The sequence below is a fragment of the Phacochoerus africanus genome, chromosome 3 (genome assembly GCF_016906955.1).
Source record: "Phacochoerus africanus isolate WHEZ1 chromosome 3, ROS_Pafr_v1, whole genome shotgun sequence".
Classification (NCBI taxonomy): domain Eukaryota; kingdom Metazoa; phylum Chordata; class Mammalia; order Artiodactyla; family Suidae; genus Phacochoerus; species Phacochoerus africanus.
In genome coordinates this window covers 19,434,373-19,456,155 of record NC_062546.1, presented here as the reverse complement: position 1 = coordinate 19,456,155, position 21,783 = coordinate 19,434,373, and the positions used below count along the sequence as shown (strand labels likewise).

The 21,783-nt window shown below is 39.7% G+C and overlaps 1 protein-coding gene across 1 annotated transcript in view; it reads left to right on the top strand.

Annotated features, from left to right (window-relative positions):
• Positions 1–21,783, top strand: part of TOP1 (DNA topoisomerase I) — an 89,294-nt gene that overhangs the window by 19,796 nt on the left and 47,715 nt on the right. Inside the window, exon 3 of the mRNA XM_047771093.1 lies at positions 10,746–10,848. Within this exon, the coding sequence (XP_047627049.1) occupies positions 10,746–10,848 (103 nt within the window). The remainder of the gene's footprint in view (positions 1–10,745; positions 10,849–21,783) is intronic.

Sequence of the window (21,783 nt, the reverse complement as noted above, 5' to 3'; positions counted from 1 at the left end):
CCTAATTCCTTTGAACTAAAACAAATTTTAAAGGTCATAGAATTCTTGGGATTGGAAGTGTAAGGGGTCATTGGAAGTCATTTTACAGATTAAAAAACTGAGACCAGAGCAGAGAAATAAATTACTTAGGACCCTGTCATGACGTTGCACACTTTTAATATAACCAATTGGTCCCTGGGAATGAGAACCGAAGGAAGAGAGGAAGATGAACTTGAATTTAAGGAGCATATTAGAAGGAGTAGGATGGGAGAGAAGGTTATAAAACAGGTGCTTACAGGAAAGGGCTGAAAAGACAAACGAAGGTAATTGTAGTGTTGTAAAAGCATAAAAGGAGTCCAGTTTAAATGCGGAAGTGGACTGGAGAGAAAACATCCTATGATCATTTAACCCTTCCTTTGTATGGGATTGAGGACTAAAGCAAACCAGTTGGCTGTTTCATGTTGTGTCTTTACCATGGCAAGGACATGGAATAACATCTGGCCACTAATCTTAAAGAGTTGCTGATGTTTAGGACAAAGATAGGTTCTCCTAAGTGTTTTAAAGTCAGTTTGTGGCATTTCTTCTAAACATGTGGACACTTGGGAAAATGTTGTGATAGGTTTTAGAAATTTGAAATTGTGTTACAGAGCTGATAAAAACAAAATGGAAAATGCTAGGCTTCTGTCTTTGAGCAACTCTTAGTCTTTTAGTGCAATGTACTACTAAGTTTCTGATGATGAAATTTTACCAGATATTGAATATTGAGGAGAAAAACTTAAGTACTTTACAGAATACTTGGCAATCTTTATCTGATTGTTTGACCCTTTCTTTGACTTGGCCTCCATAACTTCTTTTCTAGCTACAGCATTAAAGTCTGATTCTGGAACTTCATGGGGCCAAGTCCAGGGAAACTTGGGAAACTAGAGTAGTTATGGAGACCCTATTGTCCCCTCCCTTCTCAGAGTTACTCGTTAAAGCTGGTGCTGTTGGGAAGCCTTGGGGTGGTTACGATGCTTATTAATGGACTTCTTAAGGCCAGAAACTTGGTATCGTTTCCTGCTATATTCCCACACCTAGAACGATACCTGACACAGAGTGGCTGCTAAGTATTTGCATGAATGAATATTATGAACCCCAACTTTTTTAAGGAGAGAAGAGCTACTCATACTTTTATCTTCTCAGCTGGAATTGTTTTGTGTGTGTGTATGTTATTAGCTTGAGATTTACCCGGTTCCCTTATGAGGAAACTCCGTTAGTTTAAATAATGAACAAGTCTGTTCATGACAAAAGGTCTTGTTTATATACAGTACACATCTGGGGAGAACAAATGATAATTTGGACTTTAAAAATTAGAAACGTTTCTAGTGCCTTCTCTCATTCTTGAATTTTGGAGGATTTTCTTTAGATTGGAATCCTCCCAACATTTTTCTTTTAAATTCCAGAGCTCTTTGAACTTTCAGCTGGAATAGCCTCTGTCCTGCATACTTTGAAAAGCTATTAACTATGCCCTGGAATTTTGGAAATGTTCTCAATGAGAATCACTGTAAAATAATGATAAGGACTCTTTCATGGGCTACAACTTGAAATCAGCCACCATTAAGATGGATCACAGCCTGGATTTCCTGGATTGAAACTAGACCAACATTGGCAGAGTCTGAATTTAAACAGCTGTGATGGGGAGAGGGAAGGGTAGAATTCTTTCACCCCTCAACCCATCCACTTCAGTGACAGACTTTCAGCCTTCCCCTGCTTTTAGTTTAGCATTAAGTTCCTGAGGAGATTCACACACCACTGATACTGACCACACTCCGGATGCTAGTCTTTATCATTGAGACCAGCTTCTTATCTGTCCTAGGCAAAAACAGTCTTTTAAAGTGTTTGAATGTACTGGATATAGAGTGTTGAGTAGAAATGGAGATTCTGTTTAAACTCCAGCTTCTGGGAATGTGGTATCCATGGGTTTTTGAAGGTCAAGGAAAAAGGAGAAGATGCAAGAATTTATCCCAGTAGAAGTGATTTAATAAATGAGCAGGTGATTAATATATTCTCTAGAAAATTAATTTCTTCACCCAGTATTTTCACTCAGATCCACTGTCTGCTTTTCTGATGCCCTATATATTTGTGTGTCAGAGATAAGCAGAGGTTATCTTTATTTATTTATTTATTTATTTATTTGCTTTTTTTTTTTTACCGCTGCACTAGAGGCATGTGGAGGTTCCCAGGCTGGGGTCGAATCGGAGCTGTAGCCACTGGCCTACGCCAGACCCACAGCAATGAGGGATCCGAGCCCCGTCTGCGACCTACACCACAGCTCACGGCAACGCCGGATCGTCAACCCACTGAGCAAGGGCAGGGACCAAACCCGCAACCTCATGGTTCCTAGTCGGATTCGTGAACCACTGCGCCACGACGGGAACTCCCTACAGTGTTGTATTTTGAGGTCCTCTTTAGGGAAGGCAGCTTTTGGTTGAATGACATTTCCCCACCTCATCCTTCACACACATAACTATCTTTGGAGGAAGAGCCCATCATGTCACACAACTACTGCTGTCTCAAAACATGTTGTCAGTGGTAGGGGTAAACAGGTCTGCCTCAACATGGCAAAGGGTTATTTATACCAGAAAAGTCTGTCTTTGTTTTTAAGGAAGCAAAGGACTCTTCTCTCCTGCCCCAGTCTGATTACCCTAATCATTTAGAAAAATGGTGGAGTTGTAAAATCCTTGACAATCATGGAATAGTTGATAAAATGATCAGTAATTTTTGCCAATTTCTTGGCCTTTTCTCTCTTAAGAAAGTGTAAATATGCTTGGGTTGAATTGTAGTTGCATTAGTGACCCTGGATGGAATAGGCTTGACAACACTATTAACCACCTGCTGATTGCCACTAAACTCACACATGTATTTCTACCTATGGGTGTTAACTGGTGTTATTAGTGTATCCCTTAAAACCTGTAGGTTTTTTAGGCTTCTGGGTTCAGGATTGTTAGATCAGGCCAAAGTTTCTTTTTTCATAAGTGCCTTCTTTCCAGATCTGCATTCAGGAAAGAATATCAGACAGCCTTATATTCATCATTGGCTGGTCAGGCAAAGTGAATGGGCATGGTTGCTGCCTTAAATGCATGTGTAACACCCAGACTTTAAGTTATTTGGAATGATTGGGTAGGTTCATTTCAGTTTCATGTAAACTAACCATGGAGAGAGGTTTCAGTAATAATTGCACCTTATTAAGAGTTATCACCATGTTTGGAGTTTCGGGGAGATTAGCCAGGTACTCTATTACAGCCAAACACAAAGAATTTTTTTTTTTTTTTTGGTCTTTTTGCTATTTCTTTGGGCCGCTTCCGTGGCATATGGAGGTTCCCAGGCTAGGGGTCGAATTGGAGCTGTAGCCACTGGCCTACGCCAGAGCCACAGCAACGCGGGATCTGAGCCGCATCTGCAACCTACACCACAGCTCACGGCAACGCCGGATCGTTAACCCACTGAGCAAGGGCGGGGACCGAACCTGCAACCTCATGGTTCCTAGTCGGATTCGTTAACCACTGTGCCACGATGGGAACTCCACAAAGAATTTTTGATTGAATTTTGAAATATGATCTTTAAAAGTCATTTAAATTTTTTGAGCCCCAGTTTCTTCGTCTGTAAGAGAGGGAAGTTTACTAAGATTTTAGGTATCAAGTCAATGACGAACAGATGAGAAGCTTTTTTGGGGGGCAGGGGCTGGACCCACAGCGTACAGAAGTTCTCAGGACAGGAATCAAATCTGCACCACTGCAGGGACCTGAGCCATAGCAATGACAGCACTAGATCCTTAACCCACTGTGCCACAGAGGAACTCCCAGATTTGAAGCCTTTTTTTTTTTTGAGGTTGCATCCACAGCATATGGAGGTTCCCAGCCTAGGGGTTGAATCAGAGCTACAGCTGCCAGCCTGCACCACAGCAGCGCAGTATCTGAGCCACATCTTCACCCTACACCACAGCTCACAACACCAAATCCTTAACCAACAGAGTGAAACCAGGTATTGACTCCACAACCTCATGGTTCCTAGTTGGATTTGTTTCTGCTGTGCCTCTATCTATGGGAACTCCCCAGATTTGAAGCTCTTAATCACTAACCTATGTTGCCTTCTTATAGACCAGTAACTAAGTGACTGTTAACCAGGGTTACCAAGTCAGTGGTAGAACAAGGATTTGAATCAGGTCTTTTTCACTCTGTTGGACCAATCTGGTTCCTCTGGCTTCCTTCAGAGGCTGTTTCCAACATTCTGTGCTCATCTGTGACATCTCTAATCATCATTAGGGTTTAATCATGATCTTTTGTGCTAACTGCAGCATACTTGTACATATTTAACAAAGTGTTTTGTGGACTTGGCTTCCTTTTTCATGTAATTTGTATATATGTGTCTGGTTTCCCTGTGAGGAGTGAATTCTTCATCTTATGCCTCACTTGATACTGATTTGGTCACTTGGGACTGGCTCTGTACTTGGTTTCCAAACCTGCAGCTTCATTGTCATCTAGACCAGCTTTCAAATACTTTATAACAGTTGGATGAAATTTTGCTGGATTCCGAGTTCCCGTCTTGGCGCAGCGGAAATGAATCCGACTAGGAATCATGAGGTTTCAGGTTCGATCCCTGGCCTCGTTCATTGGGTTAAGGATCCGGCGTTGCTGTGAGCTGTGGTGTGGGTCGCAGACGAGGCTCGGATCTGTCATTGCTATGGCTGTGGTGTAGTCCGGCAGCAACAGCTCTGATTAGATCCCTAGCCTGGGAACCTCCATATGCCATGGGTACAGCCCTAAAAAGACAAAAAAGAAACTACAAAAAAATTTTTTCTGATTTACTTGGTACTGAAGTTTCTTGTTCCTAGGTATTTTGTTTCCCTTCTGTCTAAGCAGAGAGTTAGGACTCTAAAGCTACAAGCAGTAGCTTTTGGTACACATGGTTTAAAGAGGCCCATAATGTATAACTCTGGGACTTTATTTTCTAGTATGATTCTGACAAGAATCAACGCTACCATTTACTAGCTGACAGGAAGTATCTGTCACTTAATTTTACTCAATCATGACAAGATATGTTTTTCAGCAACAATAACAATAGTAACAGTAACAATAATAATAATAATAGTTGACTTCACGGCTCATCTGTCAAGAACGCCCTTTCTCCTCCTACCTAACTCCCTCTTAAGTCTGTTGGAAGACGTAGCTCAAACATTGGAAACAAAAGAGGCAGGTAACCAGATTCATTATTTTTATTCTTAAGACTTTTTTTCAAAATGCCCATAATCCCACTGCCTTACTACCCTTACTGGAAAATAGCAGCAACGTAGATAAGTAGAAAATTCTGTCATCGTGAAGAGTTGGGGGTAGTGATGCCCACATGTTTAATGTGTAGAAATTTAGGAAAATGTCTATCGCCTTTCTAAATATAGGAGCATCATGATTCCATACAAACACTTGCTTTAAGGTCAGTCACTTGACATTTTGAAATTTGAGGGGGTAGGAAAGGATTTTAATCCATTTCAGCAAGTCTAAAATTAAAGGTTTCTTGTCTGCTGACCTAATTTTCTCTGCCCTCACATATGCATAGACCATAAATTTTCTGCCTTGAAATTGTATCTTGAGGCTAAATTCCTAGATACGGATTGCTGGGTCAAAAGAGAGTAAGTTAGTTTTGTTAGATATTGCCAAATTCCCCCTCTCTGGGAGTTATGTAAACCATACGCACCTCTTCAGAGATGTTAAGAGGCAAAAATGTGTATTAGATTTGATGAAATCAGTACTGTGCAGAGCTGCAAAAACTAGAGGTGATTCGTAAAGCGTACTCCCTTGTGGAGAATGCACCCTTTGTAAGAGATAACTCTTACTCCTATGTAAAGTGGGAATAATATTTATCATAAGTTGTAAGAAAATTGAATGACACAGTGTTTTTAAGTACTCTAGCATGGTAGCACGTATATTAGTGCCCCTTTTCTCTTGCTTGCCAATGGCTATTTGGGTTCATATCTTAATTACCTTATTGGATTATAACTCCTTGAGGGCAAAGTCTGTCTGATGAATCTTGAGCAGCATAATTTGGATTTAAGAACATATTTAAAATGATTGTAAATTGAGTTAGCTCTCAGAGTATAATTCTGCATCTAGTTGTAAAAGGTTGTTGGGTTTTGTTTGGTGGTTTTTTTTTTGTTTTGTTTTTTTTGGTTTTTTTGTTTGTTTGTTTGTTTGTTTTTGGGTGCACATTATCCATCAAGTCATTGTGTAAATGCTATCCAACAACTATTTCTGCCTTAGGAGGAAACACTGATACTTATCTCTTTTGTTTTTTGGAAGTCTCTACTTAAAATCTTTGTTAAACTTCAAGGAACACCTTAGATAACAATAATTAGGAGTTCCTATTGTGGCTCAGTGGGTTACAAACCTTACTAGTATCTGAGAGAATGGTTCAATCCCTGGCCTTGCTCATTGGGTTAAGGATCCAGCATTGCTGTGAGCTGTGGTGTGGGTTGCAGACATGGCTTGGATCTGGTGTTGTAGCTGTGGCATAACCCTAGCCTGGGAAATTCCATATGCCGAAGGTGGGGCCTAAAGAGCAAAAACAAAACAAAACAATAATTAAATATATTGATTCCAGTTCTCTCTGTCTCTCTCTATTCATTTACTTATCTATCTTTAGGGAGTAACTCTTTTTAAGTTAGAAAGGAATTAGTTGTTAACCTCTTCTATCTTCTCTAGGCTGCCTTATTTTAGGGGTCTTCCTCCCATATCTTTATCTTGAATTTTTGAAAGCTAGGATTTGAAGCACTTGTTATCAGGAGGTTATTAGGTGATCCACATTCACAGTGAATGAGGTTTTCTGGTGATTTAATATGCTGTGGTTTGCACCTTTTCATTTCTAATCTTTCAGTCAAGTTCAACACATTTCTTTTTGCATTTAACAAGTGCTTGAGATCCTTTCTCCAAAATGTTTAAACAATATCTATTCTTAGATGATTTCCCATTAAGGGGAAAGAGTATGTATTACAAGTAATCTTCAGGTCCATTAGTATGCTGTCTACAAACATTTTCACAGTGGGAGATAAGGATCATTGTGCTCTTATTGGCTTCACTTTTTCACTTAACTGGCTTCTCTTCAGACCAACATCTTTAGATGTTCCAGTGTTACCTTATACACAGTATGACTTCAGATAGTTTCATCATTTCTTCAGTCTTTTTGTTCTCCTCATCTTTGTTCTGCATAGCTTTCCTTTGTCTTCTTGCAGGGCACCTTATTCTCCTAGTTACCTTGACCTAAAGTCATTGAATCTTTGACTCTTCCCCTGCATTTACTGATGACACCTACAGTGAGTTCGTGGAACTGGATTCTACTTCCATTTCTTCAATATGCTTTTACGTTTTCTCCTTTCTTAGCCCTTTTGCTATCACTTTTTTCTAGATTGCTTCAAAAAACACTAGCTAGTTATTTTGCTTTTACCTTCTACCCACACTGCCCTTCAATTAATCTTCCTTAAGTTTGTCTTTTATTTTGTTCCTTTTCTGCTTGAAGTGGCTCCTTGTCATCCTGAGAGTAGGACACCCTGACTCTTGGGTTAATTTTATCTACCAAACTTTATCTTTTACTGCTCTTTAACACAAATCCTTTCTTGGATGAGGCTAGTCTTCTCCTTGCTGTACCTTATATAATAAGAAAAAAATAAGGAATGGGAAGGATGAAGCTTGGTGTTTAGCTTTTTTTTTTTTTCTTTTTTCTTTTTTGGCCACCCTGCTGCATATGGCATTCCCAGGCCAGGGATCAAATCTGAGCTGGAGTTGCAACCTACGCCATAGCTACGGCACTGCACCAGGCTGGGGATTGAACCCATGTCCCTTCCACTTCAGAGATACCCTCGATGCAATTGTGCCACAGTAGGAACTCCTCGACTTTTTATTATGAAAAGTCTTAAGCGTATTTAGGTAGAGAGTAGTATAATGAACTCTTATGTATCATCCTCTTGCTGATCTTGTTTTATCTATCCCTGCGCTACCCCAATTTTATCTTTTTGCCTGAGAGTATTTTTAAAGCTAATTCCAGACATCATTCACATAGAAGTACTTCCATATGCATCTTCAAAGGTTATTTATCTGTTTACCTAGTGGAGATCATCTCTATGGTAGTTTCCCTGTCAGTTGATAATTTAGTTTGTTTACATACTTTTTGGTGTTCAGGAGACTATTTTGTCTCTTTTCTTCAGAAGTCCCGGCTTGCCTTGTGGAGCTATACTATAGCCATTCAGATATTTGAATAAGTTGTTGTATATGGGTATCTGTCACAGCATACCTAGCACAACTTGAGGATATAGTAGACATGTAATAACTTCTTTTTGAATTAGGGACACTTGGGGTTCAGATCTTTGACTTACATATTATTTGCATTAGAGGAATTTTCAGCTAAGCTCTAAGTTTCTTATCAGACATTTTGGTTTTATGTTTTTTGGGTTAGCAGTTGCTTTAAAAGAATTGGGGACCTGACTTTAAAAATCAGGTTCGATGTTTTGTGACCTTAAAAATTAATGTTATTGGCAGACTAGTATTTAAAATTTACCTGGAACTAATTTCTTCCCTTCCCTTCCCACCCTACCCCTCCTCTTCCCTCCTCTCCACTTCCCATTTTTTTGTGTATGTTTTTAGGGCTGCACCTGTGGCATATAGAAGTTCCCCAGCTAGGGGTCGAATCAGAGTTGAAGCTGCCCACCTACGCCACAGCAGCAGCGTTGCTGGATCTGAGCCTCATCTTAAAACCTACACCACAGCTCACAGCAACACCGGATCCTTAACCCACTGAGCAAGGCCAGGGATCAAACCCATGTCCTCATGGATACTAGTTGGTTTTGGTACCATTGAGCCATGACTGGAACTCCTTTTTCTTTCTTTCTTATCCAAGTATAGTTGATGTACAATGTCATGTTAGTTTCAGGTGTTTAGTACAGTGAGTCAGTTATTTATATATGTGTGTGTGTGTGTATTCTTTTTCAGATTCTTTTCCTCTATAGGTTTTATAAAATATTGGTATAGTTCTTTGTGCTTTACAATAGGTCCTTGTTGGTTATCTATTTTATATATAGTTGTGTGTGTAGGAGTTATCCCATCCTCCTAATTCCTTCCCCCTTTCCTCTTTGGTAACCATAAATTTGTTTTCTTTGAGTCTTTTTCTGTTTTGTAAATAAGTATCATTTGTATCATTTTTTTAAGATACCATATATAAGTGATGTGATTTTTGTCTTTCTCTCCCTGTCTTACTTCACTTTGATAATCTCTGGGTCCAGCCATATTACTGCAAATGGCATTTCATCCTTTTCTGTGGCTGACTGATAACCCACTGTATATATAAATACACTTCATCTTCTTCATCTCTTCATCTGTCAAGGACATTTAGGTTTCCTCCATGTCTTAGCTATTGTAAGTAGTGCTCCAGTGAGTATTGGAGTGCATAGATTGTTTCGAATTATAGTTTTCTCCTTATTGATGCCCAGGAGTGGGATTACAGGATCACATCGTAACTCTATTTTTAGTTTTTTAAGAAAATTCCATTCTGTATTCCATTGTGGCTGTACCAGTTTACATTCCCCAACACTGTAGGAGGGTTCTTTTTTCTCCACACCCTCTCCAGCATATATTATTTGTAGATTTTCTGATGATGACCATTCTAACTGGAGCGAGGTGACTGATACTTTATTGTAGTTTTGATTTACTTTTTCTGATAATTAGCAGTGTGGAACATTTTTCATATGCTGGTTGGCTGTCTGTATGTCTTCTTTGGAGAAATGTCTGTAGCTCTTCTGCCTATTTTTGATTGGGTTATTGGGAGTTTTTTTGATGTTGAGCTGTATGAGCTGTTTGTATATTTTGGAAATTAAGCCCTGTTGAACACATCGTTTGCAAATATTTTCTCCCATTCTGTAGGTTATCTTTGTGTTTTGTTTATGGTTTCTTTTGCTGTGCAGAAGCTTTTAAGTTTATTTAGGTCCCATTTGTTCATTTTTGTTTTTATTCCCAGTACTCTAGGAGACGTATCCAAAAAAATACTCCTGCAGTTTATGTTAAAGAGTGTCGTTTGCTTTTGTTTTCCTCTGGGGTTTTATAGTATCTGGTCTTACATTTAGGCCTTTAATCAATTTTGAGTTTGTTTTTGTATCTGGTGTTAGAGAATGTTCTAATTTCTTTCTTTTATAAGTACCTGTCCAGTTTCCCCAGCACCACTTATTAAAGAGACGTCTTTTCTCTATTGTATATTCTTGCCTCCTTTGTCATAAGTTAATCGATCATAGATGCATGGGTTTATTCCTGGGCTTTCTGTCTTGTTCCATTAATCTATACGTCTGTTTTTTGGTGCCAGTACCATACTGTTTTGATTACTGTAGCTTTGTAGTATAGTTTGAAGTCAGGGAGCCTGATTTCTCCAGCTGCATTTTTCTTTCTCAAGTGGAATTACTTTCATTTTTATTTCTTACTTAGTTTTCTTTGTCTTTAAATGTAGTGCTTTTTAGTGAATTAATATTGCTACTTTAGTAAGTATACTGTACTTTGCAAAATAAAATATAAGCCTTGTAGCTTAAAAAAATTTTTTTTAATTATGAAAATGACTTATCTTGGGAAAAAAATTAGAAAGCAAGTTGAAGTATACACCCAGAAACTCAAGTTGCTCATAAATTTACCATCTTGACCAGCCTATCAAGGTAGGTGGGCGGGAGATAGCTTATGACTCCTTAACTGACTCATCTCTTATGGTTGCAGATTCTCATAAACACAAAGATAAACATAAAGATCGAGAACACCGGCACAAAGAACACAAGAAGGACAAGGAGAAGGACCGAGAAAAGTCCAAGCATAGCAACAGGTAAGAGTTGAGCCAACAAGTCCCTCATCATTCAGCAATGGGTTGACTGTGGCTTGGCTCACCTGGAATATGCCTTAACTTGAACCAAAGGCAAATAGCATGGATATTGAAGTAAGCGGAGGCTTTGATTCCAGAGTTGCTCAAAGGATGGCCTTGATAATTCAGCCTGTACCAGGGATGCCATTGTTCAGATCAGGATGTATAAAACAAGTATGGTGAATCGTTAACACATGATGGCATTTAATCATGTGTCCAGAGAGCTTGCTTTTATAAAAGGTGACTGGATCACAGGCTTGATAGATACATATTTTTCTTCTTCCTGTACTTTAAAGGGTATAAATTTAAAAATTCTTAACTTAGGCTTCTATGGTCTGTGAGCCCTTGAAATCATGTGCAAAAGTTTGCTATAGAGATTTTCCTGGAAAGAACATTCCTAGCTTTTTTCAGTTTATTAGAGGGGTTCACCTCTCACAAAAGCCAGTGACTGCCAATATAAATGAAAAGCAGAGAGTTCCCTGGTGGCCTAGCAGGTTAAGAATCCAGCATTGTGGGAGTTCCCGTCGAGGCGCAGTGGTTAACGAATCCGACTAGGAACCATGAGGTTGCGGGTTCGGTTCCTGCCCTTGCTCAGTGGGCTAACGATCCGGCGTTGCCGTGAGCTGTGGTGTAGGTCGCAGACGCGGCTTGGATCCTGCGTTGCTGTGGCTCTGGCGTAGGCCGGTGGCTACAGCTCCGATTCGACCCCTAGCCTGGGAACCTCCATATGCCGCGGGAGCGGCCCAAGAAATAGCAAAAAGACCAAAAAAAAAAAAAAGTTCTAAAAAAAAAAAAAAAAAATCCAGCATCCAGCATTGTCACTGCTGTTGCATAGGTTTGTTTCCTGGCCCAGGAACTTCTGCATTCTGTGAGCGTGACTAAATAAATAAATAAATAAAACTCAGTAGTGCTGCCCTCTAATATCTAAGAGTGATCAGAAAGGTGATTTTCTGTTCATTTTGCTTCCATTTTTTTGGTGTAGGACACAAATGGTTAAGCCTAAAGACTTAGGATATCTTTAAATATAGGACGACTTGTTGAAAATGAAGACTTACATTTTGAGTTAAAGACAGTTGTTGGTGAGAAAGCCGTATAGTATTCCCATAGTGGCTTACGTTTTATTAGAAGGGAACATAAAGTTCTGTCATTTATTGGAACAAATGCCTCTAGCTTAGAGTCTCTGAGAAGTACTTCATTAGGTTGGCTTATTGTTTGTAGGTAAGTAAAGTGAGAATTGCTTTCTAAGTCTTTTTTTTTTTTTTTTAATGAATTGTTAAGTTTTATTTATTTATTTACTTATTTTTGTCTTTTTAGGGCCGCACCTGTGGCATATGGAGGTTCCCAGGCTAGGGGTCAAATCGGAGCTGTAGCTGCTGACCTACACCACAGCCACAGCAACACCAGGTTCGAGCCACATCTGTGACCTACACCACAGCTCATGGCAATGCTGGATCCTTAACCCAGTGAGGCCAGGGATTGAACCTGTGTCCTCATGGATACTGGTCAGATTCATTTCCTCTGAGCCATGACGGGAACTCCCTAAAATATTTTTAATGAAGGTTTTAAATGAGCAAGTCTTAATGAATCATTAAAATAACTCAAATAATTTAATTTCCTCTAGTGAGGATGTTTCTTTACGAATTATCTACCAGTCTTATGGTCTCCTCCCACACACACTCATTTCTTACTACTTGATTATCTAGTTTCCATTTTCATTAGTTTGGTCAATTTAATCTTAGTAGTTGAATCCAGTCTCAGTTCACATGCATCTTTTCTTCTCCAGTTTACAGATGTCAGCCTATATTAATATCTACCAAAGTAGATTTGAGAGCAAAGAATATTGCCACAAATGAAGAAGTTCATTTCATAATGGTGAAAAGGGAGCAATTAATCAGGGGGACATAAGAGTTATAAATATTTATATACTGATATCAGAGTATAAAGTGAAAACTGATAGAACTTCAAAGAGAAGTAATTCATATTTTTGGTTAGATTTTACTACCTCTTTCTCAATTGATGGGATAATCAGAAAATCATCAGGATGATCATAAGGATCATCAACTAACCTAATTTAATTGACATTTGTAGAATGTTACACTCAACAGCGAAATACGTATGGAACTCTGCCAAGATAGACCATACTCATCTCCTTGTTCCACTTCAGACTGATTCTCTAACGGTCTTTGGCTCTCTTCTTCTACCTCTCTTGCCATTTACCTTTCTCATGTTCTATTTCTAGTCTCCCTGAACTTTTTAGCTCCTCAAACACAGCACATCTTCTGAATACTTCTAGGTTTTAAAATATGCTGTTGCTGATTCTGGAATATTCTGTTGCACTCTTAATAATGTTCTTTTAGTTGCAGCTTAGAGTTTACTTCTTTCAGGTATCTTTCTGCCCACCGCCCTCATTTTAAGTGCCACTTCTATGTATTCTTTGGAACCTTGAATATATATCCCTGTTAACAGTAATTACCAAGTTGTGGTGGTGCTGTAATCATTTCTTGTCTATGTAAAAAAAAAAAAAAAAGTCCTTTTAGACTCTTGTGGTCCTTGGGAGCAATGTTAGGGTTGTTGTGTTCATTTTACATCCTCAAGGCTTAGTATGGTACTTGGCAGATAGGTGGTACTTAGTAATATATGTATCAATGCATGGCTGGCCTGTGGTTACACCAGTTACCATCTTCTCTCTCCTTTTCACATATTCTCAATATTCTATAGGATAGTTCCCTTTGGCCATTACACATTGCAGACACTTGTTTGTGTGTGTTTGTGGTGAAATATGCATGACATACAGTTTGCCATTTTGAAGTGGCATTAAGTACATCCACCATATTGTACAGCCATCACCACTTTCTATCTGCAAAATTTTCCATTCTAGATGCCTCATGTAAGTAGAATCTAAATATTTGGCCTTTTTTTGTCTGTCTCATTTCCCTTAGCATAATATTTCCAAGCTTTATCCATTTTGTTGAATATCAGAATTCCATTGTGTATAAATAAAAACTATAATAAAACAATAATATTTCATTGCATGTCTCCCACATTTTAAAAAATTCATTCATCTGTTGATGGATAGCTGTTTATCTTGCTTGCCATGTTTATGATATGCTAGTTGATGTGAGGTGCCAGAAGAATATGAGATAATCTTGACTGTGAATAACTTCATCATTTGAGGGAAATGCTTATAGATCAGATGAAGAAATACTAATTTTTATGTTACTTGAAATCTGTCCAAAAAGACTTTAAATTTTTTTATTTTTTAAATTTTTTGGTTGGGCCCACAGCATGTGGAAGTTCCCTGGCCAGGGATTGAACCTGAGCCACAGCAATGACAATGTGGAATCCTTAGCCACTAGGCTACCAGGAACTCCCAAAAAGTTAATATTTAAAACGTAAGCTTTTAAAAATGAATCTCCTCCTCTCTGGCATATCTTATACTTCACTAACCCTACGTTGCAATTGTGATGGGAGAAAAGATTAGGGAGAAATGGCATGAAAGCCTTTAGGACATAAATTTGGCCCTGTCCTGCTTTACCAAAATCTCCTTATTAAAAATAAATGATGTAATTTTGGCATTATTTTTCTTGGGAAGTCCACAGTGGTTTTTTTCCCCTTTGTCTAGGAGAAGGCCTCCTTTCTGGTCTGTCTGTTCCGGTCTCATATGATCTTGACTAGATTACCCAACATTCCTCAGCTGAGCTTTCTCATCTTCCTTAGTTTCCTTGTGTTAATACAGGCTTCAGAGGGCACCCTGGGAGTCGATAAGGATTAAAGCTCTTTAGCTGTGAACTGCTCCACAGATGTGAGGAGATGATATTTTGTACATCTTTTAAAAGCATACTTTTTCAGGATTATAGCATAGGCAAATTTAGGAATATGCTCTATGTAATTTTGTGCCTTTTAATATTTTCTTCATTGCTAATCAGAATACTTGAGAAAATAATAGCCTGTTTGCCAAGAGGCTTTGGAAAAACCTGGCCTGAGTTTCTGTTTACACATGACTAAATCTAGCCCTGGCTCTCTAATTCACATGTGAGTAAGTTTAAGACAGTTTAACCAGATGATGTGTTGTAAGCGGACTTTTAAATACTTCCTGTTTTGACCTCTACTGACACACTACCTCTTTGCAACAAGCAAGTATATTGGTTATGGTCCAGTGAAATCCTGTACACTATGTTCCTTTTTAAGTAACTTCTGATCTTTTAGTTTTGAGTTTTTCTTCATTTTTCTTCTGTAGTACATTAAGGAAGTCTTGAGGATTGTTTTGTCACCTATGAAACCCAGAGTAATTAAGAGTTAGCATGTTCTGTTCCAAAATGCTTCATTTTATTTTAATACTTTGCTTATCAACCCTGCCTAATTTTGTGGCCATTTATTATGAGGAAATAAGTTTTACACTAAATGTGTTTCTGTGTCCCTTCCTTCTCTGCTAGATTTCTAGTCATTTCTCATTAGGCTGCACTGAGAACCCAAATCCAGGAGGCCTCTTTCTACTGGATAGTAACATGTGCAGCACACCTGGAGTGTCAGAGAATGGGAAACCAGTCATTTTGAGATGAGATGGGGTTTAGACCTACTTCTCAAGAGATCCTATCTTATTTACATGCTTTCAATTTTTTTTCTTTTTTTTTAGGGCCACACCTGTAGCATGTGGAAGTTCCCAGGCTAGGAGTTGAATCAGAGCTGCAGCCACCAGCCTATGCCATCGCCACAGCAATGCCAGATCCTGCACCACAGCTATGGCAAAACCAGATCCTTAACCCATTGCCCCACAGTAGGAACTCCTCTTTTTCCACTTTGGTTAAATGTTGATAGCAGAACTAGTCTGGTGAAGCTTTCAGGTTTGTTGGGGGAGAATTTAATGTAATTATGCAGATAAAAGCTCTTTGGAAACTAACATACTCAGTAATTGAGATGATGATTACCACAAAGCCTGGCAGAATATCACTCAGATTAACTGAAGCTATTGGTTTTGGTAGTTGAATCTAATGTATTAGTTACCTACTGATATAATTTAATTTGATGTACTAGTTTTCAGTGATATCTAGCCCTATTATAATGACCTAGTCTTTTTTTTTTTTTTTTTTTTAAGATTTCATAGTGGAAAGGGTATTTGAGCTAGCCACGGAGAAAGATTTTTAAGATCTTGACAAGGAAAGTGATGGCTAGAAAGAGTAGCATTCCAGAGAGTGAGAAAAGCATAAACAAAATATGGAGGCATTATACTATACTTTGCTCTGGGAGAAATCCAGTTAGGTAGATGTCTGGGTTAACAGGATGAGTTAGAAAATGAGCCCCCTCCCCACAGTGGCGCAAGGTAAAACTGTTAAATAAAATTTCAAGAAGCTGGCACTTGATTCCAAAGGGAGCAAGAAGCCATTGAAAATAGTTGAGAAAGGAACTTCTCACAAGTGGAATGATGGATCTAAGAAAAAGGATTCCCCAGCTTGGATAATTGAGTGACTATCTTATTAATAGAGATAGAGAACTTAGGGTAAGAACAGGGGTTCAGGATATGTATTGGCTTTGACATCCTTAGGCACATCCCTTTGTACTCTCTAGACTGCAAAGGACTGTCTGACTTTTAAGATTCCATTCAACTCAGAAGTTTTAATAGTTCTTGTGATTTTGTTCAGTAACCAATAATGATAATGAGCATTAAGAAATTTCCATTTCTTAGAGCCTTTCAGAAACTAGCTGCTGTGTGTTCTTTTACAAGAGGCAACTTAGGAATTCACTTAGAATTTTTAATTTAACAAACTTCTTAGTTTATTTTATTTTGGCTGCACCTGTGGCACGCAGAAGCTCTCAGGCCGGGGATTAAACCTATGTACAGTAGTGATAATGCCAGATCCTTAACCCACTGAGCCACCAGAGAACTCCAGCAAACACTATTTACAATTTATTTATTTATTTATTTATTTATTTATTTATTTTGCTTTTTAGGGCTGCAGGTGCAGCATATAGAAGTTCCCAAGCTAGGGGTTGAATTGGAGCTTCAATTGTTGGCCTTTGCCACAGCCACAGGAATGCTGGATTCAAGCTGCGTTTGCGACCAACACCACATCTCATGGCAACACCAGATCCCCGACCTACTGAGCAAGGCCAGGGATCGAACCTGTATCCTCATGGATACTAGTTGGATTTGTTTCCACTGCACCACAACAGGAACTCTCAAACATTAAACTTCGTCTGCTTTCCTTTGAAGAGCCATGGATTTCCTCCTTCCACAGCTTGTAAGCTTTCTAGGCTCTCCTATAGGAAAACTCTGTGACTCCCTGGGCTGCACCCTGCAGGGGTCTGCTGCCTTTGAGAAATGGGCAGAAAGTTGGAATTAGTTCGATCTCTTAATGGCTAGGTCCTATTCTCAGAAGATAAAGAGGCTCCTTTTACCCTTAGCAGTGTTTCATTTTTGCTTTGTTTGGGAAATAAGGTACCGAAGTGGACATATTGAGTAGGAGCCAGATTGCCAGAGTTTTAAGTCCTAGTTGTGTTGCTCATTAGATGTATTTCCTTGGGCAAGTTATTTAACTTTTCTGCTATCTCAGTTGCCACATCTGTAAAATGAAGATAAAATCAAGGTACTTATCTCAAGAGTTTTGATATGGGGATTAAATTGCATAGAAGAGTGTCTGGCCCTTAGTACTTTTCAAGTATTTGTTAAATGCTTTTCTTGGTGATAGAAGGTAGACCACTGTTTCTGTTTTCTTTAACAAATTTAAATGGTTTTCCATAATCAACATCTTAGCTTCCTAGAATTTCAGACACAGGTTTTTTTTGTTTTTGTTTTTGTTTTCCCCCTAAAGAGGCAGCAAATGTCTTCATGGGGCAGAAGGAAAGTATTTTTCCCTCCTGGCTTCCGACTTCCATCCTCTCTCTCACCCTTCTGCCTTGGTACCTTAGGGGAACCCAGGTCAGCCCTCTGTTGTCGGCTCAGCTCCAACAGGAGTCACAGACCAAAGCCTTTACTATCATTGCTTCAGAAATAGCGTAGTTTACGTTTTTCCTTAGTGGAGTTTTAGCTAATTGAAGCATAAGACAGGCATGAACACTTGAGTAGCTGTATTTTGGCCTTCAGTGTATCCCAGACTAAACTCATTCTTAAAAGGTATTTGTTCTTCAGGTCTTCGGGTTCCTTACTGTGGTCATTATTAAGCCTTTTTTCTAGTTTATTTTTCTTATTTAGCGCCACTAACATTTCTTCAATATTGCAGTCACCTGTACTGCTGCCCTTAACTGGCCAGTATGGTAATCCTCATTTTGTGATTTGGATATATTGTGTCTATTGTCTATGGAGAAGTTGCAAGTTTAGTTTAAAGACATGGGTAATATCTCTTAAAACAGGTAGTCAACGTATGAACTTCTTTTCTGTGCTGATCAGAATTTCCATCATCTCACTGTCGTCAGTGGAAAAGGTGCTGCACTTTAAACCACTGTGAAAGTCAAACCAGTTTTAAGTCTTTTGGAAAAAGAGGTACATGTTAGGAAATCCTGAATGATGATGAGTCAGCTTAACTGATCCCAGATTGGCTGTGTTTTCTACCACTGGCCATATTCTGCTTCTAACTTCTATAGCACAGCCTTAGACATGCTTCTGTATCATAGGACTTTGACCCCTAGGCGCATCTGTTCCTTACTTCAGGTAGATTCCTAGGAAAGACTGGCACTAGGGCTTGTTCTTTGGCAGGACTCTTATTGGTGTGAGGTTATGGACCATAGGGTAGGACTCTTGGTGCTCTGCTGTCTATTTCTGGAGACAGGGGCAGGAATAGCACCTCACAAGTAGATAGGATGTTAGCTTTGCGTTCAGAGACCTAATAGGGTCTCATAAACTCAAATTTTCTAGCAGTCCCCAGTGGAATGCCTTGTACCACAAGACATTCCTTAACTCTGCATCATCTGAGCTTACTTACTATAAAAATCCAAATTTGCTCTCTTATATCTTAGCAGTAGGGAGTAGAGGAGAGTGAGTTTCCTTTGGAAAGTCAAGTTGATAGTTTCATCTCATTCTGGTCTTTGTGATTAATTGTGGCCTGCAAAGGAGTTACTACTCTAGCAGGAGCTTTGAATTTCCTGAATAGATTTCTTTCTGGTTAGCACGTGTAGTCTGGGTACTATCTCGTTGCCATGTCATTTGTTAACTTCTTTTCCCTGATCTCTGTTTGATGTGGTAATGAATAGCAAAGCTGAAAATTGGAGGCCTAGGTGTATACTTATGGTGCCCATGCTGTGATTGCCAGAAGGCCAGAAAGCCAGTTTTCTAGGGAAACAGATTAATGTTCTAAGAGTTGCTTTCATTGAGAAAGAGAACAAGGATGGTTGAGGGGTAAAACATTAAAGGAGTAAGGAATATAGAATGTTCCTAAACTTAGGGTTTGGGTTTTTGTTTGTTTGTTTGCCTTTTCTAGGGCCACTCCCGTGGCATATGGAGGTTCCCAGGCTAGGGGTTGAATCGGAGCTGTAGCTGCTGGCCTACGCCACAGACACATCAACCTGGGATCCGAGCTATGTCTGCCACCTGCACCACAGCTCACAGCAGTGCTGGATCCTTAACCCACTGAGCAAGGCCAGGTATCAAACCAGCAACCTCATGGTTCCTAGTCGGATTCGTTAACCACTGAGCCACGATGGGAACTCCTAAACTTAGGTTCTTGAATCAGCAGTTTAGAGTTTCATGGGAAGACAAAGTGAGAAATAGCTATCCCAAGGGTTTTCTTTCTTTCTTTCTTTCTTTCTTTTTTTTTTTTTTTAATCATTTCAGATATTCTTGGAGTTCCTGTAATGGCACAGTGGTTAACGAATCTGACTAGTAACCATGAGGTTGCGGGTTCGATCCCTGCCTTTGCTCAGTGGGTTGGCGATCCCGCGTTTCCATGAGCTGTGGTGTAGGTTGCAGACATGGCTCGGATCCTGTGTTGCTGTGGCTCTGGCATAGGCTTGCGGCTGCAGCTCCAATTGGACCCCTAGCCTGGGAACCTCCATATGCTGCGGGAGTGGCCCAAGAAATGGCAAAAAGACAAAAAAAAAAAAAATCATTTCAGATATTCTAGATCTCTATTCTAGAAAGTTTCTGCTTGATGGCAAAATAAAAATTTGACCTTATACATCAAATCTCATGCATTTGGCCATGCATTTGTCTCTCTCTCTCTTTTTTTTTTCCCGCTTTTTTAGGGCTGCACTAGTGGCATATGGAGGTTCCCAGGCTAGGGGTCTAATTGGAGCTGTTGCCGCCAGCTTTTGCCAGAGCCACAGCAACTCCAGGTTCAAGCAATGTCTGCAGCTCACGGCAACACCAGATCCTTAACCCACTGAGCAAGGCCAGAGATCGAACCCGGAACCTCATGGTTCCTAGTTGGATTCGTTTCCATTCTGTCACGACAGGAACTCCGCATTTGTCTTTTTTTTTGCTATTTCTTGGGCCGCTCTCGCAGCATATGGAGATTCCCAGGCTAGGGGTCCAATCGGAGCTGTAGCCACCAGCCTACGCCAGAGCCACAGCAACGCAGGATCCGAGCCGCATCTGCAACCTACACCATAGCTCATGGCAACACCAGATCCTTAACCCACTGAGCAAGGGCAGGGACCGAACCCGCAACCTCATGGTTCCTAGTCGGATTCGTTAACCACTGCGCCACGACAGGAACTCCCGCATTTGTCTTTTAACATCAGGCTACCTTAGGTGGTAGATAGCAACTTCATGGAAATGTAATGGTATTGATTTAGTGGAAAGTGCTCTCAACTTGGAGATGGAAATACCGAGTTTAAATCCCAGCTTCCCTTCTTTCTAATATTGTAACTTTGAACAACAATTGGACCGGGAGTTCCCGTCTTGGTGCAGCAGAAGTGAATCCAACTAGGAACCATGAGGTTGCGGGTTCGGTCCCCGCCCTTGCTCAGTGGGTTAACGATCCGGTGTTGCCGTGAGCTGTGGTGTGGGTCGCAGACGCGGCTCGGATCCCGTGTTGCTGTGGCTATGGCCGGCAGATGTAGCTCCGATTAGACCTCTGGCCTGGGAACTGCTACATGCCGCTAGTGCAGCCCTAAAAAGTGGGGGAAAAAAAAATTTTGGACCACCGGCTCCTCTGTTTCTCAGTCAATCTAAGGGGATAATAAAGCCTACTTGACAGGGGTGTTGTGAGGACTGAATTGTATGTGAAAGCACAGAGCTTAGATTTTTCTTTTCCCTTACTCTCAGGGGAAAAAGTACATCCATCCATTAATAATCTGAATGTAATTGTTCCACAGGTTTTTATTTGCAGGCGGAAGCTCCTATAGTTGACCATTAATTCTTCTTATAGTTAATGTTTAAAAACTAAAACTTCAGTGCTTGCATAATGGAATGGTAACCTCAGATATTTTGCTGTTAGCATCAAAACCATGGGCCTTTGATTTCATACATGTAGACCCCTGAAGAATCAGTTGCACTCTTGGCAATTTTGGTTTTTCACCATTCTAAAGCTAAAGATTAATGAAAACTGGAAGTAACAGTGTTAATGCAATCAGTAGTCATTTTTATGCAAAGTAAAGGATAAATTTGTTTGTAAAATGCGTTCTGATAAAAAGATTACGAGAGCGCATTGAGTTGAGAATGATGTTATAATAATGCTGAGAATAAAAGGCAAGGTAGGAGAAGTTGGTCGTCATGTGCTTCCAGGCACACTAGAACTAAGCTTAGCCCTCTGGAGTTAAAAGGGTACATCTTAATAACGTAATGAGAGCAACATGGAGGAGGATATAAACCAACGAAAGAAGGCATTGTTTTATTTTCCATCTGTGATAGTTCTGGGTCTTCCCTAAATCTGTAGTCCTATTTCTACTAGTCCCCCAGGTCTCCCAGCTGGATTTCATAGTGTTTCTGCTGGTTTATTTTCCAAACTCCTGTCTTGAGTTGGGGCTCCT